Below are 26,862 nucleotides of genomic sequence, written 5' to 3' on the forward strand. Positions count from 1 at the left end.
CAGCTGAATAGTAGGAACCCTTTACTTGAGGAGTGCCAGCAATATGTCAGCATCTGTTGATTGCCCCATAAAAACCAGAATCCTGGGTTCAGAATTCAGTTTACTGACAGGAATACTGCAAACAGCATTTAAGCAAGTCTTTGGTGGAACTAAAGTCCACTATACATCTTTTGATTAATATCTCTTTCCCAAACACCCCTCCAGCCGCTCGCTCGCCATCCCAGCAAGGTGAAATCACAAGTGTTTTCAGGCTGTGCGAAGCCACTAAGGCCAAGGCAAAAGATAAGGACCAGATACAAGCTACCTTAAAGTATAAAGAGTGTTATTTGTGGACTATAATGTCCTCCGACGGGTGTACCAGGAGAGGTGGTCTTTCAAGTAGCCTGGTCCCAGACCATTAGGGCTTCAAATTAACACCTTGAACCAGATCTGATCCTTCATTTGGAGCTAGTGCAGCTCATATAACACCGGTCTAATTTATGCTCTCAATGGTGCCCCATGCTGCCAGTCAGAGCCAATGGCAACCCTGCATACAGAAAGTTACAGTAGTTGATTCTGGTGGTGACCGTTGCATGGATTACTGCGGTAAGACCAGCCTGGGACAGATAAGGGACCAACAGCCTGACTTGGTGGAGATGAAAAAACACCAGCCGAGCTACATTTGTGACATGGGCCTCCATTGAAAGGGAGATATCCAAGATCACACCCAAACTCTTGACCCACGGCTTTGGTATCAATTGCACACAATCAAGAATTGGAAATTCAATCTCCACCCTGCACTGGTCCAGTCACAGGACCTCTGTCTTCATTAGATTTAACTTCTGATTACTCTGTTTTAATTAATTGATTAATTGATTGATTAATGTAGTATTTTTCTTTTTAACATATAAAAGTTGAAATATTATTGCTTAATACATTATTTTATTTGTAAATACTATTTCTATTATTTATTTGTAAATACTATTTCTCCTCTATGTTGATGAATGAGAATGTTCCTTTGGTGTACTCATTTGCTGCTTATAATGAAACATGTCTAGCTACAAAACCTGTAAAGATTCTTACCCTTCCCAACGGAAGCAAATTAAATATGAAAAAAACACCCCCTAAACATTTACTTCTGCCTGAGGTTTATCTCCAAGTGAATTCACAGCATTTCGGTCATGGAAGAGCTTTTCTTCATTACTTTTGCAACAGTGTAAAAGATACCACACTGATTGTTAAAAGTATGCAAAAAAAAGAGTAGAGTTCCTATCAATTTGCAAGCTCAATGGCTGACTAGTCACCCAAGAGCTGTGGTGGCGAACCTTTGGCACTCCAGATGTTATGGACTACAATTCCCATCAGCCCCTGCCAGCATGGCCAATTGGCCATGCTGGAAGGGGCTGATGGGAATTGTAGTCCATAACATCTGGAGTGCCAAAGGTTCGCCACCACTGCCCAAGAGGTTTAGCAACATACTGCATTGACAGTTATGGACTTCCACACAAATATAAGCCTAATATAAACAAACGCCAGAGAACCCATCTTCACATATCTGTTATCAAATGTGTGTTCTTAAACTTGGCAACATGACAGAGCTAACAACACTGACCCCAGGAAGGTATCGTTGTCCACAAAGGATCAAAGGCTGCTTACTGAGCAGAATAATAGCGAAAATTCTGCAAAATAGCTGGGATTATCTCCAATGATGCAACAAGCCCATAAATACCTGATTGCTGCCTATTTTGGGACAGGTAATAAACAGAGCAAACATATCAAGATTGCCCCAAGCTGCAGGGGAAAAAAATGCCATAAAATATTTAAAAGTAATAATATGACCCAACATTACTTAATTAATAGAGAATACTGACGTTGGGCTAAAATATGACAGGTGTTTATAAATGCATTATAGAGTCCTACCGTGGAGAATTGAACCCACTGTCAACAGTGATGCTGCTGCTATCCATGCTGTCCAGTCTAGCTGAATGTGTGGCCCTCTGATTGTTGCTGTTTTCAGTTTCCTTTGGAGTGAGGAGTGTGAGATTTTTCTCAAACTTCCTTTGCAGGTCTCTTTCCTTTTCCCGCTCAAGAAGCCACTGCATAGTACCCACATCGTCCCTATTCTTCTCTTCTTCAGCGTTTTTATTTGTCCCTTCATCAGAATCATCATCATCAGATACATTATAATAATCAAATGCTGCCTCCTGGTTCCCAGCTGGTTCCTGTTGTCTCTGTGAAACAGGAATAACTTGCGTAACAGAGGTCACCATTGTTTGCTCAAGTTTGTCACATCTGCTTGGCAATGCGTCTGACGGCGTCTTTTGATGAGGTTTTAGTAGTGGCACACTGGGCTTATGGAAACTGTTCACAGACAGAGTACTGTGGAGAGGCTTAAACAGTGTGTCTTTGCTAAATATTTCTTTCCTCTTATCGAGGCTACTGGATTCTGTGTTGTGATGTTGAACCAGTCGGCCATTTGCAATGACTTCAGGGGGTTGGCTAGTAGCAATTAGTCCACCACTATTGTTTGGCCCTTTAGGTGATTCCTCTTTGTGTGTTCCTGGCTCTCTGGCTATGTGCTGTGACTGCCTCTCTGAAGGAGACACTTTTTTAATACTATCTGACAAAATCACTGTGTCATGGTCATCTTTATTTTTCCCCAACGGTGAAGGAGCAGTAAGTACAGTCTCACTAGAAGTGTTGCACTGAAAATAATCATCGGTGGCTGATTTCGTCGTACAAGAATTGAGCTCACTATAGGTTGGTAAATTCTCTGCTGGTTTGTTTTGTTCCAACAGGTTACAGGGAGTGTCTGCACGGCTACCTGTCTTTTCAGGTTTAACTACCTCTTTGTAGTTTGCAGATGACATCAGAGCCCTTTGATGGTTGAGCGACTGTGAAGGCCTTAAGGTGCTATCATCAATGTATGTTTGGCTATTAGTTTGGTCATCTTGGCTGCAAGCTTCAACTATCTCTTCAGGAGTACCCAAAGAAACAGCACCTAAAAGTCCTTTTGAGTTATCCATGGATCGAGACCGCTCCTTGGCTTTATTAGACCTCTCATTTCTTGATCGTCGGTCCTGCGTATGGCTGTGGCTTCGATGGACCTTAGAATGGGAGCTTCCCCTAGATGGTTCAGGAAAAGGCATCTCAGTTCTTCTTTTGGCTAGTTCACCAGATACATCCCATTCAGGCGTCATTGGAAAATGAGATTCAAGAACATTAGGACTGCTGTGCATGATAAAGTTGTCCCTTTTGTGTTCTATTATGAAGCAGCCTTCCCGTGGGGACCTAGTAAGGGGGTCATAGAAATCATAGTCTCTTTCGCCTGGTACATCCAAATGAGAACCCTCTGAAGGATCTCCTTTAGAGATCCGAGTTTTGCTGTGTGACCGAGATTTCCCATGAGATTTCCTATGACTTCTACTTTTTTTACTTCTCGCACTATGATGAGCTGAAGATCCAGCCTTGCTTCGTTGAGCCTTTTCTTCTTCAAGTTTTTTCATTAGTGCAGTGTGCCTCATGACGTTTTCCACAGTCAAATCTGGGTTAATGCGCCTAATAATCTCCATCTCTACCTCCCTTGGAATAGTGGTAGGCGTGTCTTCATCCCTCAAAGGCCATTCCTCAGGAGGAAACTGGGCAGAAAAATTGGCCAGCTGTTTTGTCTTGTCCTTTTTGAAACTTAGCCGAAACAATTTTAGCCCGAATTTTTTAGACTGCTTTTCTCCATCTTTAGGCTTTGTAAGTGTCTCAGTTTTATATGAAAAATTTACAGTACTTTTACTTTTTTCAGTGGGTGGCACCTGGCACAGAGAAGGGGGGCAATAGGAGTCCTTGCAGTCTTTTGCTGATTTTCTCTGTAGGGTGGAGGCATGCAAGCTGTGCATGTCTTCTCTGCAACAATGGCAAGAGTCGCAGTGGTTTTTGGGTAATGTTCGGTCTCTGACGCAGCCTGAGGTGGAAGGAGTTATAGTTCCTTGCTGGGGAGAGGTACACTGAGACCTGTCAGGTATCCTCTCATCAAGATGGTACCATTTACTGTTAGTTCTTATAAGGGATGGCGTAATAAAGTATGTCTGTGGAGTCACAATGAAATAGCCATCGGGAGTTGGGTATATTTTCCTCTCTCGGACCAGCATGTTTAAGGTATGACGAAGGATTTCTGGACTTGGAGTTGGAACACCTAAAAAGAATAAAATGTATCTCATCAATAAATGTTATCATGGAAAAATAGCAACTCTCATTTCAAGCCCCTCCCTGCAATACTAAGCTTTGACAGGATTTCAGAATTAGTACGCAGGGCAAAAATTTGATGTCAAGCAAGATGTAATTTTGGGAGATGTGTGAATGGATCTCCCACAGATATATGAAGAAGGTACATGCCACTGGGATAGGAAGGCAGACTACGATCCTTTCCTAATGCATAACTTTTTAAACCCACTAGCTCCCTGGAGCAGCTGTTCTCCTGTGAGGAAGAAAATGGTTAGCCATATAAATGTCTGTATTCCTTCACACACATACATAAACTGGAAAAACGGTTTAAGTTCCCCATACTATGATGAATCTCTCATCTTGCATCTCCTTTTGCTGCTAACCCTTGGAAAAAAATATACAGAACATTTGTTCACAGATCTCCCAACATCATGTCTAGTTTGTCTGCTTGTTTTTCACTTCTTGTACTTCAGGTTTATTAACTAGAAAAGAGAAAACATTAGTGAAGTGTGAAAACTCATTTTAAAAAAATGTTTTTGGGTGGAAGTCAAAATCATAGCCTCCAGATCAGACCTTGAAGTCAAAACATTCAAAAACATGATACTGTATCCATCCCCTCTTCAGTTCTTGAGAAATATTTATATTTTAATTTTGCTTTTTTCCAGAACAAAAAATTATACTAGAAAAGGACATAGATTTCCTATTCTATGTAGAACACCCTACAAAATTAGATTAACGTTTCCTTGATAAACATCATTATCTCTAAAGCAGTATCTTTTAAGGAAAGTTAAAAAAAAAACACAGACATCATATTCCAGGGGAAAAGGGTTATTTGTCAAGCCAAAGTTAGGTCTGGTTTATACAGCAGCAGAATTAGATGGTGAATGGATGGCACAGTGCCACAGTGGTATACAACTAGCTAGGGGAAAAAATTATCTAAAGAAACTGCACAACCTTTATACAAAGCTAAATACATAATTTTCCCAAGGGATTTTTAAAATCTGAGGTACCTTCAGTGAAATGAACTCTAAATGGTTCAGCTCTTCAAATCAACTTGGAAACTCCAGTTGGTACAGAACATCATAGCCCAGTTACTATCAGGCGCTAAACAGAGACATGTTACACACAATCTGCATTTGTTCTACTGGTTACTTCGTTCAATTAGCATAGGTGTCAAACTTGTGAGCCCTCAGCATCACGTGAGTTTGACTCCTGTGAATTAAGGGTAGGATTGCCAACTGTGGTTTTTGGGGAGAGTGAGATACAATGCCACACAATCCGCTCTCCAAAGTAGCAACTTTCACCAGGGGAACAGATCTCTGTTCTCTGAAGAAAATGTAATTCCAGGAGATCTCCATGTCCTACCTGGAGGCTACCATAATGAAAGTGTGGTGGGCTCCTCAAAGGTTAATAATCCAAGCAGCACCTGTATGGCTAATGGTATTAATATACCAATGTCTCTAATATTCAAAGTACATTATACATGTAAGTAATTATAAATAAACCTTCATACTGTGTAACAATCAATATCTACACAGGTATTACTGTATGATAATTTACACAAAGAAACATAAACCAAATGGTCCCTTTACAAAGGGCTCACAACAAATTAATATTGAACAATATGCACATGGGCAGTCACTCCCCAGTTTATTATGGGGGAGGTATTATTCCCTCATGGATTTGGCATAAATGACCATTGTGAAGGTATCATGAAGTCATTCAACAATAGCCATTTATGCCAAATCCATGAGGGAATAATACCTCCCCCCATGTCGCCCAATAGTGTCCAGTATTGGTCCCATATTTGAACCTTTAGCTAAATTCATTGATTTCCACCTGTAGCCTTTTTTTTTTTGAAGGATATCCTTCTGTTTGCTAGGGACAGTAGTGATTTCATTTCTAAAGTGGTGGGGATTCATATCCCACCCAATGCAGGTTTGATGAAAGTTGATATTACAGCTCTTTATACAAACATTCCTCATGAGGAAGTCACAGCAGCTGTACAATATTTTTTGGATCTTAGAACAGATTTGAGGTAAATGCACTCCTTCCCCTCTTGTCATGTGACCTCAGGCAGGAAGATTCCCCGCTATCTGAACTGGGGGAGGGAATACATTTCTTGTCAGCTAGTTAGCACCTAAAGGCTTTCTACTCTACTGTGGCTGGCCTGCAAGCATGCACAGACCCAGTGTGGGCCTGCACAGTGAACACACGAAAATGAATTGCCTGAATATTAAGTTACTTGTAATATCTTTCCAGGAATTGAGAAACATGTCCAAATCTTGTAACAGTATTTGAATTGAAACAGCAACACCACTCTGAAATTATCGAAACTTTCTTGTTCTCTTTTCATGAAAATGCCACACAACTTAGTTTTAATAGGTTGTTGTGGGATTTCCAGGCTGTGTGGCCATGGTCTGGTAGATCTTGTTCCTAATGTTTCGCCTCCATCTGTGGATGGGATCTTCAGAGGTGTATTACAGACAGGAAATTTGAAGATGGCACAGAGGTTTGGAAAACATAAAAAGATCACACAGACAACTGGAGATATGTTGAAGGCATTTCCACCAAAGAATCATTTAAAATGGAGATTCTTTTAAAATGCTTTGAGGCTGGACGTAAAGGGGGAAAACAATGCAGATCTCTATAGAGGAAACATTTTATTTTCTGCCTTAATTTATTTTACAGATTTCAAACATACATTTCTGACATTAACTTTTGAACAATTTCAGTCTAATCAACTGTGGTTAGGCTAACAGCAAATAGCAAAAAAAGAACAGAAAAGAAAAGAGGACAGCGTAATTATCTTTTATTTGTGAAAATATTTATTGAAGGCTTGCAAAATGATTCGCCCAAAATAGCTATAACCCATCACACTCTAGCATACCTGTTTTACAGTAACAGAAGACAAAGTAAAGAATTTAACACACTTTAAAGACCAGAATTCACAGTACTAGGAGGACTAGAAATCTGATTGGCTATTTTCCCTTATTTTCCCTTAAGTAAATGTGCATGCCAGCTTCATTTTCAAAAGCTACTCTCGTTGCTCCACTTCACCAGTAATTTCTTCCACGAATAATAACAAAAAGAACTTGGAGAAGCCAGAATTTACACTATTGCTTGACAGCAGTGGTGTTATTTAAGATTATGTAGTGCTTTAATAATTCAAAAGCAAAATCTGTCTGGACACTGAATCACCAGACATGTACATTTTCTGCATCTCAAGAGAGCATACTGTGCCCTCCGCTGAGCTTCCAGACAGAAGATTATGTCTTGTTTGCCGCTCACAAAAGAAGACTGACCTAAGCTGAACTCAGTTAAATGTAAGACACGTTTCAAGCTGCTACATGTAAATTGGATGCAATTTAGAAAGAAAATGCATACAAATCTCACTTTCTGGCCACAATGAGGCAGGGGCAACTGTTGGAAGAGAACAGCTTTTTTATTTTCAAAAGACAATAGCACCATTGCGGGGTCTCAGTTTTTGCTATGGATACTTCAGCTACCTTAACTAAAAATAGCCAATTGTCCTGAAGATTCCTACAGTTACAGTTTTTCATGCCTAAATATACAAAATGATACAGTCCTGTCTTCCCCACCACAAATCTCTGTGGGGACACTGGTCCACTATGTAATGCAATTTCTAAAATTCCTTTTCTTTTCCTCACTCAGCCTCAGAGCATATTGTTTAAACTCACTTAAAAGAATAACTTCCTTTATATTAAGAAACCCCATGATATTTCAAACAAGGGGTCACCTTAGACTGGATGGTTTTCATGCGTATCTTCAGGGCCCTACAAAGTGGAAGAATGGGATGGAGCTCTTTTTTCTTCAGTCTTCAAAGATTCATAAGTGCATAGTATTTAGGTGCACCGAAAATACCAAGCACTCATGAACCTTTGAAGATTATTGAAGCCAGAATATAACTGGAAGCTGGTTTTTTGTGTTGGGTTTTCAATATTCAATATTTAGTCAATAGCTATCCCTGTAAAGATTAGGGAAGCAATTGTGAAAGTACTGATCAGTTCTTATTAAAGCATCTTTGTTTGTATCTGAGACTTACTTCAAGATATACTGGGGCATTACTGAGACACAGTATAGTGCAGATTTAATCAACTCACAAATTATATAGTCCATGACTACAAGCCCCCTTATGCTCAAATATTTGCTTGTTTGGTGTTTCAATCCCATAACCAGGCCTAAAACCAGTTTGGAATGGATCTGAACAGTTTGCTTCATTCAGGAATCTCTGAAGTTGGCCAGTCATCACTTGTTCAATCACCTGGCTTAAGAATGGTACATTTGAGACTAGACTGTCGTTATACAACTGTACTGAGTTCAGGGTAGGCTTCTGTAGGAGTGGATGCACCAGTGCCCGCTTCAAGGCAGACGCAATCACCCTGTGTCTCAGAGAGGTGTTTACTGTTTCCCAGATCCAATCTACCTCCTGCCAGAACCTAATAGGCTCCTAATGACCTGGAAGAGTCCTGAATGTCCACACTGTGTAGATGCAGTGGGGGCAGAAAAATGTTGGGTTTTTTGCTACTATCACTGCCACAAAACAGGCTTTCAAATGAGTTCTGACCATGCTTTGTCAGAGCAATCCTGAGCCTCTCTCCACTGTCACTCTAGCCATCTCCCGTATCTTTTCAGTGTCTGCAGCCCCTCAGTAAACCAAGTTGCAGTCATATCAATTGCCTGGATCATTTCTCCATTTCAGAAGTCAACCAGGATGCTGAAAGGAACAGTAAAATCCCACAATGCTGTCAGAAAACTTATTGGATCATGTGACAGAAAAGGCCCCCTCTGACCTACATGCCCTATTCTACTCCTACCTTCTTTCAGAGGTTCCCAATTTCTTGGGGGGGGGGCTTCTCTTTCTCTCACCACTTGATTATACAAAAAACTGCCTAAGGGAGAGCCAGGACCCCCCAGTTTCCCTTCCAAATTCTGAGGCCTTGCTTTGCTGCCTCACACTTCCCCACTCTAGGACACCCCAGGGACGATATACTGCGCTGTCCATGCCTGGAGGAATAGCCAGTTGCCAACTGCGAGACATTCCCTTCCTGTTGCCCTGTTTTTAAAATAGAGTATCCAAAACAATGGAGGTCTATGCAGTACAAAGAACAGGTACCAGCATCCAAAGTTTAAAGTATTTATTAAAAGAAAAATGTTTACAAGCATACTTTTAGCACAGCACTAGATTGAGCAAGGGATCCAAATGAAATGAGAGAAATGCAAGCCCTCTATCCCTCTGATACATCTCCTATCGGATGTGAAAATATAGGATAGGCTCTTGAGATTAAGATTGTATTGGTCTCTGCAGAGTTTCCATTATCTGGACATTTTCTCCTGCTCCCTGGGACAGCACATGGTCAAAACGGCTGCCGCCTTAAGATCTCAGATGAGAGCTCTGTCTTCCCAGACACCCAGCAAAAAGAGAGGAGCTTCCTCCTTACTCCCAGGAGTTTTATTCATTCCCTTTCTCCACATACTGACCAAGTCAGCCTGGGTGAAAGAACCTTTTCTGGAAGCCTCCGGGGTTGTTTTTTTCCATGAAATCCTTCTTAGTGTTTTGAACTTCCAAATCTCTGACCTCTGCATGGAAAGGTGAAAGGGGGGGGGGGGACTGATCCATCCCATTGTCTCTTGCTACTTCTATTAGCATTTCTTAAAAGGTGGCTGAGGTGAGGCTAGAAAGCAATTGAACTGGCTTCCCCTACCTCCTGCCTAGGATCATTCCTCACATGCAGAATAATGCACTTTGAAACTGCTTTCAATGCTCTTTGAAGCTGTGCGGAATAGCAAAATCCACTTGCAAACAGTTGTGAAGGTGGTTTGAAAATGCATTATTTTGCGTGTGCGGAAGGGGCCCTAGAGAGAGAAAAAAAGTTTAGAAAGTTCTCTTCAAGTCTCAAGTGAAAAAAAGCCATTTCTTCACAGACCCATTATGTTACGGGGGTGGATCATATTTCTTGCCCAGTGACTCATCCTCTTGACAATAAGGAGAGGGCACTCTTTGCTAATCTTTTAGAATTAAGATTTTTAATAAGACAGAAAGATGCCCAGCTCTTTCTCATGTTTGCTCTACAGGATGCTGACATCAAACACACATGACTTCTATGTCCCACAATGGTATAGTCTGTCCCGTTGTAGATATGGCCCTTTTCATTACTACAATTAATAAATGCCAGCAAAATGAAGGATTGTTTTTCATGCTGATGATATTTTAATTTACCTGTCAGGTACTGAAGTTTCTTTTGAAAAAAGTCATAATCAGCAAAGTGGCTCACGCAAAAAAGCAGAACAAGCTTTTGGGCTTATCAGATGTTTAGGAATCATAACTCTTTGTCAGATTAGATGTTTCCCCCAAAAAATGTTTTTTCGAAGAAGGAAGAAAGAAAGCAGATTTTCCAGTCGAGATCTGAAGACCCTGCCTTGTCAGTCATTGGTGTTACATGCTGACAGGCTCACAGTTTAATTGCCGTAGGTGTAAGACTGCAGCACTCACATTCTGGGACGAAGCAAACAATGGAGCGGCACCTTTTTTGAAAGAAAAAACGGATCCCAGTGAGGTCCAGATGTCACACAAAAAATAGCACGATGAGTAAAGTCCTCTTTGCAGGCTGAGGTAGGTGAAGCAGTTTGGTGGTCTATATTTTAACAATGTGCACACCACAAAATAGTTTCTGTTATAATTTGCTCAGCCTGCAGGAAAATCGGACACAAACAGTGCTGAAATAAAAAGCCCTCTCTCCTATCACCTTTCCCCCAACACACATCGTTAGTTTCACAGTCTGCACAACAATAGAAACCTTTATAAATAAAGCCACAGGTGAAAAAAGTTTAACAAAATTTCACGTCGTCTATCTAGTACATTCGTGTTGAAGATTCCTCAGGCATATCTTATTAGTGTTTGCCAGATAGAACATAGTGGGGAATAGAGATAAAAATTAAAAACAACAGCAACTATTAACATTGTAATGAACAAAAATGGTGGGTGGGGGACTATGAATTTAAACCAAATTTCTCTGTATATGCCATTACCAAGAAACAATGCCAAAAATGCTTTTAACATCAGAGGTTACAGTGGAATGCATGAACACACCCATGATCATCTTTCAAAATGTTTCCAGCTCTCTCAGAAAAAGAGCTACCCTATATACTTGTGTATAAGTCAACCCGAGTATAAGTCGAGGCACCTAGTTTTACCACAAAAAACTGGGAAAACTTATTGACTCGTGTATAAGTCGAGGGTGGGAAATGCAGCAGCCAGTGGCACAGAGCAAGGTGCCGTCGCCATTCCCCCTCTGCCCCAGGGAGAAGGCAGCCGCCTTTTCTCTGGGGCAGAGGAGTTCCCTGCACAGAACAGGGAGACGTCGCCATTCCCCCTCTGCCCCAGGGAGAAGGCAGCCACCTTTTCCCTGGGTCAGAGGGGGTTCCCTGCTCGGCACCTCCGCCCCCCCCACCCCCGCAGCATCCACCACCCCGCCCCCCCCCCCACAGTTACTTTAACAAACGGAGCAGGCTTGAGAAGAGGCTGCTGCCTGTGTTCCCTTCCAGGAAGTCGTTTGGACTTGGTGGGAACTACATTTCCCAGGGTCTCCTGGGAAATGTAGTCCCCAGCTGGCCATTTCAGCCTGGAAGGGAACACAGGCAAGGCCTCTTCTCAAGCCTGCTGCGTTTGTTAAAGTAAGTGTGGGGGGGGGGGGTCGCAGGGGGGAATCACTGACTTGCGTATAAGTCGAGGGGGCTGAAAAAAAGGGCTGAAAAACTCGACTTATCCGCGAGTATATATGGTAGTATTGCTTCTATCCTAATATAGCCAAATATCATGGATTATCACTAGGGCTAGGTGTTGAGATAAAACTAATTTAAAATAACACCAAACTGTTCCGTGATGTATGTTCATTGCACTGGTAAGTGCCATGGTAGCTGTGTACAAAATTATCCATATAAAACATACATCATGTCATTTAAACAATCAATTGCACAGCCTTGAAAATACTACCCCTCTAAAATTTCCCTCTCTCATCAAATTTTTTTCTAATCCTTAATCATGTCCTAAAAGATCAATGGCTTCTGATTGAGAACTTTCAATTACTTCGTGTTCAAAGAACTGAAGGTTTCAAAGGACTGAAACAAGCTTCTCTGTACTTTCACAGATTAGTTTGGGTGTTATATACATCCAAATATAAACCAGTTTCTTTCACATGCTTCAGAAGATGAAAGAATCTGAAGCAGGTGAGAGGCCTTGACAATTATATCTACAGTATTATTATTTTTTTGGCCATCAAGTCACATCTGACTCATGGCAACCCTGTAAGGCACATGTGACAAACTCGCGACCCTCCAGATGATATGGACTACAGTTCCCATCATGATGCTGGCAGGGGATGATGGGAACTATAGTCCATAACATCTGGAGGGCCGCAAGTTTGACACCTATGCCGTAAGGTTTTCAAGGCAACAGACATTCAAAGGTGGTTTGCCATTGCCTCCCACCACATAATGACCCTGGTATTCTGTGGTCTCCCACCAAAAAACTGGCCAGACTGACCGCGGTTAGCTTCTGAGAGCTCACAAAATTGGTTTACCCTGGGCTATCCAGGTCAGGGCATCTCCATCGGAATAGTAATTTACTAATGCCTTATGTTGTTATTGCTCACAATTCTAAAAGAACCGGTATTTCATCAAAGTTTTAAATGTTCTAACTCTCAAAGTTCACAACCCTCTCGCTAGAAAAACTGAAAAGGGGAGGGGGATATTTTCTCTCTCCTTTCCACTCGCTCTCGCATTTCCCATCTTATGCAGTCACATATAATAAGCCTCATTAAAAAAACTCAGTGTACTTTACCCCTTAGTAAATATGCATTGGCTCAAATTGCCTGCCTACTTTTCAGCCTCAATATTGTTTCAGTTCTTATTTGGAAAAAAAAGGTTCAGACATTTTAAAATCCTCAGTTCCACTCACTGTAACTGTTAAGAGCAAAATCCTTAACACAAGGAAGGAGGAAAAGTCCAGACAGAATTCATATTTTGAAGTTCCATAATGATGCAAAACAGCCTCCTGGTTGGTGTCAAGAGATACCCATTGTCAGAATGCAAAGGATTTTAAATGTTTAAGTTTTATAAAATAAGCCTTAGAAGTAGTTAAAGAATAGAGGACGCAAATCACATTCCAAACTGGCTCCCCAAAATGTACACAGCAACTACATATACCAACACCTCCCAAAATCCCTCTCCTATCATGCCGCATAGTTCTTGCCCCCATATAATGTTGAGTGAGCTTCCTAAACATTTCATAAGAGTCACTGAAAATGCCTTTAAAACAATCTAAGTCAACATGAGCAGAGCTACATTAGCATACAGTTACCTGGAAAGCAGGTTGTTAGGTGTTCCATTAGTGCTTCTTGTGTGACTTGTTTTCGTGCTGAGTTCATTGCAGAGATGGCCAAGCAAAGGATTTCCCCAAGTGGGATGAACTGTGATTGACTGATGGGAGACATACTGATGGGTGATACATCACCTGCAGAGAGATAACGGACTTTCAGCCAACTGTGTTACTTCACTTATCTATCAGTCAAGATGGCTATAGGGAGACATTGCGATGCTTCCATCCTAGCTCTGTAATAAAACCTTTACAATACAATTTTTACTCACAACAGTAAAACAGATTGACCCAGAACCTTGTTTGCTTGTTATTTTTGTTGGGTTCAAAGGGTAGCTCTTATGATAACATAATCATCTGGATTTTAACTTTTTATCATGAAGCATACATAGCTTGGAAGCCCAGTTTAATGTGTGGATTAGAGTATACAAGGGGAAGGAAAACAAAAGAAAAGGAATGTCTTGATAAAACATAGTAGGAAAACAGGGTTGCACTTGTCTGTAAATTACAGGTGGAACAACTGGTTGTCAGGAAAAAAATCCCTAATAAAAATCACATGTGTGACAGAAGCTGTATACATACATGACTCTAAAGAAAGAGTACACTCTAGGAAGGAGACAGTGGTCTTAATTTTACAAGAGACCACTTGAATTATTTCACTTCTTTGCCTAAATATTTAATTGGCTCTTCTGATTTGAGAAGCCAATATTACCAAATATTTAGATTATCTACAGACTATTTATGAAGTTCTAATTACGATTCAGAATGTGATACCAGGGAGAGAGGGGATAAGGAGCTTCAAGCCAGCTCTGGCAGACTTTAAAGCACAATGTAAAGGACTGCTTTGATTTTGACACAATACCAGCACACGTTGCCCCAACCCAGCTAAGTTCGCGCACACTGTGAAGCCAGTTCACAAGAGCAAAGTACCCAGTTGCATCTTCATGCCACACTAGGGGCAAAACCCAGCAGTTAATACTGTACATGAAGTTCTTTTGGAAAAAATATCTAAACCCTCCCTTACTACTGATTTCCAAGGGGTAGCAGGAGCTCCATTTCACATTCCATAACAAACAACCGACATGCAGAATTAATCTTTTAGTTGGAGGAACATAACCATGTAAGCTACTTCCTTTTATTTTCCCTGTTCTTAGACTGAGGTCTTGAACTATCAAACCATAAAACTTCAGTAAGACCCATAGCTAAAAACACCTCTCTTTGATGTTTCTCTGCAACTTCTAAAAATTAGCAACGAAATAAGTACATTAAGAGTCAGAGTCCTCTAAGAGGAACTAAACCTTTTGCTCCGAAGTTGCTAAAAACACACTCAGGCCCTTTCCGCACGGGCCAAAAATGGCGGCCTGGGGATGGGAAAAACGCCACCCCCAGAGGCAGTGCTGCTGAAACGCAGCAGCGCCGACCTGGCTCCCCTTCCCCTCCCTCAGGGCGGCATCAGGGTCGTTCCTCCCAAAACACCCTTTAAAGGGATAGTTTTCTGTTCCTCTCTTCATTGCCTTATCTGCCCTGTCACTGCCCTGTTCTTTCTTTAGCTTCGACGCTGTCCCTCCGGCCCCCTGGAGGTCGGAGGGCAGCGTGGGCGGGGCTTAGGAGGACAGCAGGGCGACGACAGCGACGAGAGAAGTAAGAGAGGGACGGGAAAGAGGCGGCTCCATGCAGAGCCACCTCTCCTGCGCCGGCCTCTGCTGGGGCCGCTCGCACGCTTGCATGCGAACGGCCTCCACCCCCACGCCGGCAGAATTCTTGCCGGTGTGAGGGCGCCCGGAGGCCTGTGCGGAAAGGGCCACAGTTTATTACAACATGCCTAATTTTTTTAGCATAAGTTGGGCCATATAAACTACAATGCACTGTTGAACTGGACATGTGAGAGCCCACTGGTTTCTGTGGATTCATTTGAAACTCACTCTGTGCTGGATTTCAGAAGGGCATCATTTTTAATTGACTGCAATAGAAATCAAAAGACAATCCAGTGTGGAAAATTAAAGACAACCCCATGTAGATACAGCACGTTCGCTGGATTGCCTCAGGCGGAAGAGGTCTTTCATATCATCTACTGTATGATTTTTTAAAATTGGAGATGCCAAGGACTGAACCTGGGACCTTCTGAATCCTAAGCAGAATCCTTCTGAATCCTAAGCAGATGCTCCACCACTAAGCAGATGCTTCACCACTGACCCAAGCACCACTGACCCAAGCATACAAGCTGCTCCTGACTGCTTTTGCATCCCTGAAAATTATTTTGATTTTTCTGCTGTGAACTTTTGCACTGGTTTTAAAACCACATTTACTTGAACCCAATGGTTCCCGCCAGCCCAAAGCCTACCATTATTATTATTATTATTATTATTATTATTATTATTATTATTATTATTATTATTATTATTATTATTATTATTATTATTATTATTATTATTATTAATTTATTTAATTTATATACCGCCCGATCCCCGAAGGGCTCCTATATGATCCTATATATAGATATATCTATATCTATATCTATATCTATATATATATCTCTATATAGATATATATATATCTATATATATAACAATCTAACAGCGTGTTTGTCCCTGATGGTCTCCCTCAGAAGCTGCTGGACGGATCGCCCCCAAATTTTCACAGGACGTCCCTCCCTGCTGCTGGCAGGTACTCGGACCTTCAAACCACTGAAAGTCCATACCTGAGCCAGGTAAAACGTCTTTTTCCTGGTGCACCAGGCCATGAAGCTGCCTCTGTTTAACTGTCACCCTTAGAATGTTCATGCAGCCTGTCTGTCTGTGGCCTGAGGGCTTAGAATGTTCGCGCAGATGGGCAGAGATGAGCAATGGAAACAGTAAATAGGTAATACTGTTAGGTAATACGAGTGGAAGTGAAACATATACACACTTTGCAGTGTGAGACGTCAGGTGGGGTCCCTCCCCTCACACGCAGTTAACTTACACTCTCTGTGCCTCACCCACTGCTACCACACAACACACATCCAGCTCATCCTCACACACCTCACTCTGCCCTCCCTCACATCCAAACACCACTTACCCACTTCCTCACCCATATTCGCCACAGCTCTCTTTTACTAAAAGCGCAGTTGGAGTTTTGCCTTTTCTTCTAAGAAAATCCACGGGGTGTGGGTGAACCAACACTACCTGCTCCACTTCTTTTGCACATGGCCCTTTACGAACCCAGGGAGCTGGCCTCGATCTGGAGCGCCTCACCACCCTCAGCTTCTGCTGCCTGGACTGGGATAGGACTGCTTTGCCCCAGTGTTCTGCCTTACCCAAGCTCCAGGACTGTGCATGTCAACCAGCCTCACGGACAGCGGGATTCACACTCTGGACAGTTCCGTTGTGGAATGGAAAGGGTTACCTTATACTAAAAAAAACAAGACTGTACCATATAACCCATGTGTGCATTGAAAAGGGAAAGAGGGATTCCAGTTGATCACCCAAAAGGCTATGCTGGGGGTCATTGGACCTGCATGGACATCTGTGTGGGTTGCGGACTGTGATGAGAAGGACAATTGCCACAGCAACGCGTGGCTGGGCCCGGCTAGTCTATATATATAAAAAATCTATCAGTGCTGCTTTTCTGGGCTGACAGGTAATCTCCCAAAATTACTGGACCCATTGTTTGAAATTTCACACAAACGCCGTGACATTCACAGGTACGGCCTGGTTTCCATACTGTTTCCACACCTCCTGTTGTGTACATGTCACAACTGCGCCAGTTATTGTGTACATGCCACACCTGTGACAGTTGGAACCACAGTTCTGTTCCGCAACAGCGCCATCTGCTGGCTGTCAAAGCAGCACCCTCTGATACAAGGGAACCAACCATGCCTTCCTTAAAAACCACTGCCTTATGGAGTGAAAGGGATAGGGCGGGCCATCTGCACATGGCCCACCCACCCTAGCGGAGGAAGGGGAAGGTGAGGGAGGGTCCAGGGGTTTGCTCATGCCTTCCAGTGTGTTTTACGCTAGATAATTCGCCTGCAAGGTAAGGGAGTGAAAGGGACCAGCCACCTGCACGTGGTCCACCCACCCTAGCAGAGGAAGGGGAACGTTAGGGAGGGACCAGCGGGTTGCCATGCAAGGGAACTGGAGAGAGGGAGGGGAGCGAGGGGCCCCTTGCCCCTCTCTTGCAATCATTGTGCAATGACACATGTTCGAACCGTTCGCTTCCCCTTTTCTTTCTTTTCCACTTCACCAGACTCAGCCACAGCAACGCATGGCCGGGCCCGCTAGTTCCCTATATTTTACTTCCTCAAAGTCACCCCCTTTATCAGCAAAGGGGTTTTTCTCCTCATGTGCAGTCAAGTTACAGCTATGAACAGTAATTTTTAAAAAGCTCGTTTAGAGGATCATCTTATATTCAGAGTGATCATCCTTCGCATACATAAAATACTAATTTGTTTATTATGAGGGATACATTCTTATTCATCTTCACTGCTGCCAAAGTTAATTCTATAGTCACTCCAGAGAAGTCTATGAACTGTCTACCAGAAATCCATTAGGACTCTCATTTGCACATTGGTGAAGCTCCAAGAGAACAGTGACAGCTTCTTCCCCTCACCTATAAAGACACTAAGTTGCTAAGTTTTATATTCTTCCGAATCAGGAAATTACAAGTACTATGCAGGTAAGCAAACAACCTCTTCGATATGAGCAACAAAACACATACACAAATACTTACTTCTTTAGTCCATTAAAAAGAATATTTGCTCTTGTCTTTCAGGAAAAAGACTAATTTTTAAATTTTGCAGATTTCTCTAACAAAGGTTTGGGTAGATTATTTCTTCTGACGCTCACCAACGACCATGTGGATTCCATTAACTTGGTCAATGTTGGCTTCAAGCAGCTCTCCTCTGAAATTAAATTACCATATTCAACTTTCCAATGTTGATGTTCCAAATTAAAGGGCAAACTGTGGATTCCAGGGGGAAAAAAACCCTTTGCAACTTGACTGTATATTTTGTTCTCAGGACGCCAGTGAATAGTTTCACCCACATTCCCATTAATTGAAAGAAACAGCAGACAAATTAAAAGATAGCAAAAGTGTTTTCTTTTGCTTTCACACTATACTAGCTGGACACCCTAAAACATGCTACAATATAGAATTCCTTGAGGATGCTTTGTATATCTGTGAATTCTCAATTATTAATTAAGCAACAAAAATATTGTGCAGTGCTTTGATCCTAGACCCTTCTGATGCAGTTAGGACACGTGGGGATGTATCATTATCCCCCTTGAAAGAAACTGAAGGAAAAAGGAAACGCAGCCACTGGATTAAGTCTTTGTGAAAAGGACAGATGGATATGAATGTCCGTATACAGGCACATCTGCAGAATCACTTCTTCTATGTTTTAATGGCATTCCATTGAATTCCTATATATTCACACGACATATTTCAACTAACTTTCATACAAAAGAAGAATTACATCACTATAAAAACACACAGAAAAGTGAACATTATCCTGAACATATATTTTGCCAATACTAAACAAAGTATATTTTTTTCAATACCTTTGTTTGCCATCCAGGACAATTTTGTTTAAAACTAATTTAGATTACTCCAAATCCTTTTAAACCATTAAACTGTGGAATGGCCACTTATTTTATTTATAATGGGAGATACTACACAGTTGCATAGCTGTGATAAATATGCAGTTAGTAGACAGCATCCTCACTGATGCTTCCTTTTCGCTACAAAACTACTTTGCCAATGACATGAAATTTCCATACACTGGTCAGTCAAGATCTGAATTGTGACTGGCTGGGGTTCTCTGGTGTTTTGGGCAGAGAGATTTCACATCATATACTACCTGTTCCTTTTTTAAATGAGGGTATCAGAGATTAAACCTCTGCACACTAAGCAGATACTCTGATCACTCTCTGTGTGTATATATATATATCCAGATCTGTGTAACTAGATTTACAATCTGAACATACATTATAAATAAACTTCAGTTCAGACTGAGAAAGATACAGTTGAAATGTAAAGGTTTTCTTTCAGATAAATAACCTAATATTTAGGAGCAGCAGAGGCGTAGTGGTTAAGAGCAGGTACATTCTAATCTGGAGGAGCCGGGTTTGATTCCCCGCTCTGCCGCCTGAGCTGTGGAGGCTTATCTAGGGAATTCAGATTAGCCTGTGCACTCCCACACACGCCAGCTGGGTGGCCTTGGGCTAGTCAAAGCTTTTCGGAGCTCTCTCAGCTCCACCCACCTCACAGAATGTTTGTTGTGAGGGGGGAAGGGCAAGGAGATTGTAAGCCCCTTTGAGTCTCCTACAGGAGAGAAAGGGGGGATATAAATCCAAACTCCTCCTCCTCCTTCTAATATAAGCATTGTCCTACATACTTTGTCATTCCTTATATCACAAAATTAATATTATTTCAAATTTTAACAATAATGAATAAAGCTGATGATAATTTGCACTGCTTGTTCTAATTTATCATCCAAATATTATTCTGTTCCATGTACTTCCTCCTATGAAATAAATATGCATCATAGGAAAATAGTAAAAGATGGTGGGAGGGGTTATGACACCAGTTTTAATAGACCCCTTCTTCATATGCCCTCTAATGGTTCTTTTACAAGATTTTCCAGATAATCAAATGATTACATAGATGAAATGTTATCAGTGGCGTAGCACCAAGGGGATAGGGGGCACGACACACCATGTGCGCCTGGTGCAGAGGTGTTCTGGGGCCGTGGCGGAGAGGCGGGGCTCATGCATACCCCAGGTGCAGTTCCCTCTTCCTACGGCCCTGAATGTTATCAATTATATTTGTAGCTGTTAATTGTTCATTACAAAAGATAAATGATACAAGTGAAAACCTAAGGACTAAAAACTGATCCCACAATTTATACCACACTGGTCATTTTTTCCCCTCTATCCATAATGGCATCATAACATTTGAAATTATCTTCTTGTTCAGATTAAATCTCTTTCTTCAGTTTAAATAAATCATCCAGTATTGAAAGTTATACAACATGATAATATATTATAATTTAGAATTTCCTACAACTCATTTCTTGCTTTTTAATAACGGAACCCTTGGAAATTTGAATATATTAACTTTGATCAATTATACTATATCAGTGTTGGCGAACCTTTGGCACTCCAGATGTTATGGACTACAGTTCCCATCAGCCCCTGCCAGCATGGCCAATTGGCCATGAACATCTGGAGAGCCGCAGGTTGCTGACCCCTGGCCTAAAAGAAGCCAAATGTTTTCAGTAGGATTTTCCATCTGAAATGCTAAGGATCTGATGTATCTTGACACTCTGTAGATGGTGTAGATTACTTTTAAAAGCCAGTTGCAACTAATGTTTATTTATTTATTACATACTGCATATATTTAGAGAAACTCCTACATTTTTCTGACTAATGAAGTTTAGCAGTTAAATATGCAGTATATTCTCTATACTTTCCCTCTCCAAACACTTGCCCGTTAACACTGGGTAGTAACAGAATATTTACAGTATTATAAATTCATGAACAACCCCCCCCCACACACACACACACCTTTGAAGTCTGCCGGTCATGGAAGTAGGAATATACATTATTAAACAAGCAGGAGTACCACTGGAAATACAGATGGCTATCACCTGAGCTGATGAGTACAGGAATATTTTACAAAAACTTCTCAATTAATTGAGGATTCAACTTTGCTGGCTAGGTCCACTGCTATGCCATCTGCACTTCTTTATGGAAGATTCCAAAGCATAACTTATTCAGAAAGTGACTGCTTCTGTAAGATGGGCTGCATTGAAACTGTTCAGCATGCTCTACTTTACTGTTCTTTTTATTTCGAGATTCGAGCAAAGTACATAAACCCTATTCTAGTACATAGGCCTGGACTTTCTGATTCTACTAAGATGATCTTTCTTTTGTATAACTCCAATCTTGAATTAAGCAAAAGAGTAGCCAAATTTCTCCAAGAAGCCATTACTTGCAAGGAAACAGGAGCTAATCAGAAATCGTTGAGGTCACTTCCTGTGTAGGTCTCCGAGGTCCCCTTTTTTCCTCAGTATTCTCTCTGACATAGTAGTGGCTAATAGGACCTCTAGACACAGAAGACTCAACAGACAACATTTTGAACAATGAGGGTAACAACATATAACACTAACAACCCTCAACATGGAGACTCCATGATAACTGAAACTGTTTAACTTTTGATCTGAAGGAGAAATCCATCATCGGTGCCAAATGTAGACCAGAGGGGGCCAAGATGTCTTCCCTTCCCTCCAGTAGAAAGACCCTTCACGGTGAGTATCCAATGGACCCTTCTACTGGAGGGGGGAAGACATCTTATATGGAACCTCCCCGAGCAGTGTCCCTTATATGGGTGGGTCTCATCAGTCCCCGATTATGGTCTCCAAAACTCTTTTGCCAAAAGCCACATTGGCAGATGCTATGGAGCTCAGTTTGTAATGCTTTACAAAGGAGGAGGACGACCAGGTCGCCGCTTTACATATTTCCTCTACCGAGGCTTGATTGCGAAAGGTTGTGTTTGCTGCTGCACCTCGAATGGAATATGCTGTAATGCCCTTTGGCACCGGTAGACTACTGTTCTTGTATGCCTCGATGATGGAAGCTTTTAGTGTTGAGCTTATTGCAGCCTTAGACATCGGTAGGCCCACATTCGGTGGCTGCACGTTAATGAACATTCTCTCTGATTTTCGAAATGACTCTGTCCTAATTAGGAAGGCCCTGTTCAGCTCTCCTGATCGCTCCAGTGTCAGTACTAAAGTCATTCCCTTTGGGTGGAGTTTTTTTTTTTGGTTAGGCGAAATGGAAGCTTAGGGACCATGGGATTTTCCCTGTCTCAAGTGGAAGTTTGTATTAACTTTTGGGATGAAGGCCAGGTCTGGTCTTTAGATCACCCTGTCTTGATGGAAAATACACAATTTTGAATTTGTGGAGATTGCACGAGTTCAGATAAATTCGCCTTTGCTTGACGCTATTGCGGCTAAGGTCAAGAACAGAGTCTTCATTCCTACCCATCTAAGATGTGTAGATTTGATGGGTTCAAATGGAGGTTTTGTAAGAGCTGTCAAGACTGTATGTAACCTCCATGAGGGAAATCTGTGGACTGTCGGAGGTTGAGATAGTTTCACCTCTCTTAGGAAGCTCATGATGTCTGGATATCTAGCCAGAGAACAGTCATTGATTGATGGGCACGCTGTAGCTATTGCCGCTATTTGTCTCTTAAGGGTTGCACTGCAAAGGCCCATGTTGGTCTGACCCATAAAGGTCTGACCCATGTTGTAAGAATTCTAAGATGTTTTGGATCAAGAAGGCTTCTGGATCTATAGCCCGCCTTCTGCTCCATCTCACAAATGCCTTCCAGGATGCATTGTAGATGTTAATAGTTGATTGTTTCCGAGCCGCTAGAATTGTAGATGTAACCCTCTCTGAGTACCCCTTGTGGATCAGTCGTCTCCTCTCACAAGCCATGCGGTCAGCCTGAGCCATTCTGGGTCTGGGTGTTGAATAGGTCCCTGTGACAGAAGGTCTGGGGTTGGTGCCAGCTATATGGGTGGGGCTATCGCCATCTCCTGTGGTGATGAGAACCAAGGTCTCCTGGGCCATCTTGGAGCCACCAGAATGACTGTGGCTCGCTCCTGTTTGATTTTCCGTAGCAGTCTGCTGATCAGGGGAATTGGAGGGAACGCATAGTGGAGGCCCGGAGGCCATGGAGCCAATAGAGCATCTGTGGCCATTGCCCTGTTGTCGAAGAATCTGGTCATGAACTGCTGTATTTGAGCATTCCCTTGTGTGGCGAAGAGATCCACCTGAGGCCATCCCAGTGTATTGCAGATCTGTCTGAACACCTTTGGATTGAGTCGCCACTCCCCTTCTTGAATCTGCTGCCTGCTCAGCCAGTCCGCTTTCTTGTTCTGCACTCCCTTGATGTGTCGTGCCTCTAAGGAGAGGAGGTGAACATTGAAGAATCTTTGCTGTTTCCTGGTGTAGTCTTTGCGATCAGGAGCCGCCCTGATTGTTTATGTACATTTTTGCCGTAGTGTTGTCTGTCCAGACAATTATGTGTTGGTGTTCCGGCTCCGCCTGAAAATGCATTAGGGCCAGGATAATTGCCCTGGTTTCTAGCAGATTGATGGGCAATGTCAATTCCTGATTTGACCAAATTTTCTGTGTGTACTGTTGGTTGAGGGTTGCTTCCCAACCCTGCAGGCTTGCATCTGTGTATACCTGAGGCCGTTGAGAATGAAGGTATCTCTTTCCCTTTTGAAGGTTGCGCTGGTCTGTCCACCATCGCAGGCTGATCTTGACATTTGGAGGCAGGATCACTTGTCTGTCGTTTTTTAAGATGATATCTCTTTGAAATCGTCTCAGGAACAGCTGTAGCGGCCCTGCGTGAAACCTTGCCCATTGGGATAGGTCTATTACAGAGATGAAGAGCCCTAGGAGACTTGTTAGTTGGAACAGTGAGTGTTTTTGGGACGCAAGCACTGCTTTTGCTGCTTTTTGAATTTTCACTGTCTGTTGGAATGAACAGCGAGTCCTTGGTGGTATCTATCGTGGCGCCCAAGTGATCCAGTCTTTGGACTGGGATGAGACAGCTTTTCTCCAAGTTTACAATAAAGCCATGCTGTTGTAGGGTTTTCTGGACCTTTGCTACATCCTGGACTCTCTACTGTTCTGACCTGGACCGGATGAGTAGATCGTCCAGATAGGGGTATATATGGATCCCCTGTTCTCTGAGGGTAATAATGGGGGCCGGTAAGACTTTGGAAAAAGTTCTGGGCGCTGTTGCCAGCCCAAACGGAAGAGTTCTGTATTGTAGGTGTTGTTCCCCCACTGCAAATCTGAGGAACCTCCTGTGTACCGGATGAATCATGACATGCAGGTAGGCCTCTTTTAAACCTAATGAGGTCAGGAAATCTCTGTGATTCAGCGCCAGTAGGATGGATCTCAGGGTTTCCATTTTGAACTTTGAGAGTCGAATGAATTTGTTGAGAAAGCGCAGGTTCAGCACTGCTCTGCAGTTCCCAGATCGCTTGGGGACTGTAAAGAAGTGAGAATAAATTCCGGAGAATCTCTCCTGCGTCGGTACCGCTTCCACTGCTTGAATCTGCAGTAAGTGCTTTATGGCGTCTAGTGTGTTTTTGGCTTTTTCTGAGTTTGCAGACAGTGGGGAGGGCACAAAGTGCTGTCTGGGAATTTTGTGAAATTCTATGACATACCCCGTTTGAACTACCTCCTTCACCCATCTGTCTACATGGTCGCCCTGCCAAGCTGATGAAAATTTGGCAAGGTGGCCCCCCACTGGGGGGTTCGAACCATCATTGTTTAGGACGGTCTGCCCTGATTATTGAAGGGACGGAAGTTTGTTTTGTTTCGAAAGGAATGCTGATTTTGCCATGGTTGGCGTGGTTTCTCTCTGGGGGATCTAGTTAAGGTTCTATGGGTGCGGAAGGTTGTTCTGTTATCTCCCTGAGTCCTTTCTTGCCTAATAACTTTGGGCATAGCTTTTTTCTTGTCTTTTGTTTCCACCAGCACCTGGTCAAGCTCTTTTCCAAACAGTGCCACTCCATAATAAGAATAGCCAGACACCACATGTTTTGACTGTGTGTCCGCTTGCCAAGGTCTCAGCTACATATTTCTTCTTGCAACCATGTTGGAGGCCATAGTTCGTGCCACTAGGGCAATGGCATCCATGGTGGCATCTGCTATGAGAGCATTTGCCATTAAGACTCTCTCGACCCCCTCCCTTAAACCGAAGACCTCTGGTGGAAGTCTATCCAGTATGCGTTTGGTCCAGGCCAGGGGTAGGGAACCTTTAACACCCAAAGAGCCATTTGGACCCGTTTTCCACGGGAAAAGAAACACTTGGAGCCGCAAATAATTTTTGACATTTAAAATAAAGATAACACTGTATATATTGGGTTTTTTTACCTTTTTACCTCGGGCCGGCCATTCGGAGAAGCGCATGGATCGCGCCCGCCCTGCTGAATGCAGTGGCAGGCAAAGAGATGGGGCCAACAGCTCGGCCCTCACCGCCAGGCGCCCCACCCCGGGCCAAACGGGCTGGCGAGGGGGAGAGCTCCAGCCGACTGACGGGCAATTAGTGTGTCATTACACTGCCACCTGCAGGGCGGGCAAGGATGGGGCCGGTGGCTCAGCTTGTGGAGCCGCAGTGCAAGGGCAGAAGAGCCGCATGCGGCTCTCGAGCCGCAGGTTCCCTACCCCTGGTCCAGGCCATGGCAGCTCGTGACACAATAGATGTTGGAATGAGTGATTTTACTACTGCCGCCAGCCATTTATATGGATTCGATGTGGGCAGCGCTCTGACCTCCTATCTAAGGATTCATCGTTTCCCTCCCCTCCGTTGCTACACCAGTCCTCTCGGGTGTTGCGAAGTAAAGCCACTGGGGAGTCCACTGGTGGGTTTTGAAGCATTGCATGAAACTGTGCTGGTAGCAAATATGTCTTTTTGAAGGCGGGAGGGAGCCCTTTCCTACCTCCTGGGTTAAGCCATTCCTTCCTAATTCTCTGCACAAAATATTCAGGGACTGGGAAAAACTTTTCCCCTTCAGAATCCTTGGGAAAATAGTCAGCATTGCCCTTTGGGAACCCTTTTATGGTTTTGGACGTTCCAGGCTCACTGGCACTGGTGCCTGGTTCCTCTGCATCTGCCTGGTCCCTAAAATCTAGCGCGGAAATAGTTTTTGTGATTAGTAGTTGCAAGTCTTCAAGTTTGAAGAATTTTGATGCTTGCTCGCAAGTCTCTTCTTTGTTTTCCTCATTTTCTGAAAACCTGTCCACTGCTTCCAATTCTTCCCTCTCTGAGCCCTCATCTTCCTCATTAGGGAAGGTGATGGGGTCTCTATGCTGGCCCGCCCAAGTCTCTTGAGAAGAGTGGGGGGGGGGGCGCCCGAGTTGAGAACGATTATTTCTGGCTGAAGGCATCGTGCATTCTCTTGATGCCAGAGCTTTTTCCATTTCCACTCGTAATAGCTCTGTGAAGGCAGCAGAGGGAGATGTCTGCCAGGCTGTGATAGCTGAATTGGCGGGAGACTGTGGCGTCACCGCGGATTCTGGCGGGACGGGTTGCTGCTCTTCCCCCTCCCCTTCTGATGGGGGTTCCTCCCCAGCCTCGTTCTCTGTCAATGTGCCCGGTTCATTGGCCAAGCACTCCAAGGCCCACGTAGGGTTGGAGAAACTGGCCTGGGAGGTGCCGGTTGTGGCCACGCCCTGGGAAGGCGTCTGGCTCCCGTTCGGCATGTT

At 43.0% G+C, this 26,862-nt stretch overlaps 1 protein-coding gene across 4 annotated transcripts in view; it reads right to left on the bottom strand.

The window, feature by feature from the left end:
- The window catches only part of STOX2 (storkhead box 2), a 136,659-nt gene that overhangs the window by 7,333 nt on the left and 102,464 nt on the right, over positions 1–26,862 (bottom strand). For all 4 annotated transcript variants that reach the window (XM_048509232.1, XM_048509233.1, XM_048509235.1 and 1 more), the window contains exons 2-3: positions 13,574–13,726; positions 1,900–4,165 (exon numbers count right to left, since the gene is read on the bottom strand). In XM_048509232.1, the coding sequence (XP_048365189.1) occupies positions 1,900–4,165; positions 13,574–13,726 (2,419 nt within the window). The remainder of the gene's footprint in view (positions 1–1,899; positions 4,166–13,573; positions 13,727–26,862) is intronic.

Source organism: Sphaerodactylus townsendi, linkage group LG10 (genome assembly GCF_021028975.2).
Source record: "Sphaerodactylus townsendi isolate TG3544 linkage group LG10, MPM_Stown_v2.3, whole genome shotgun sequence".
NCBI classification, from domain to species: Eukaryota; Metazoa; Chordata; class Lepidosauria; order Squamata; family Sphaerodactylidae; genus Sphaerodactylus; species Sphaerodactylus townsendi.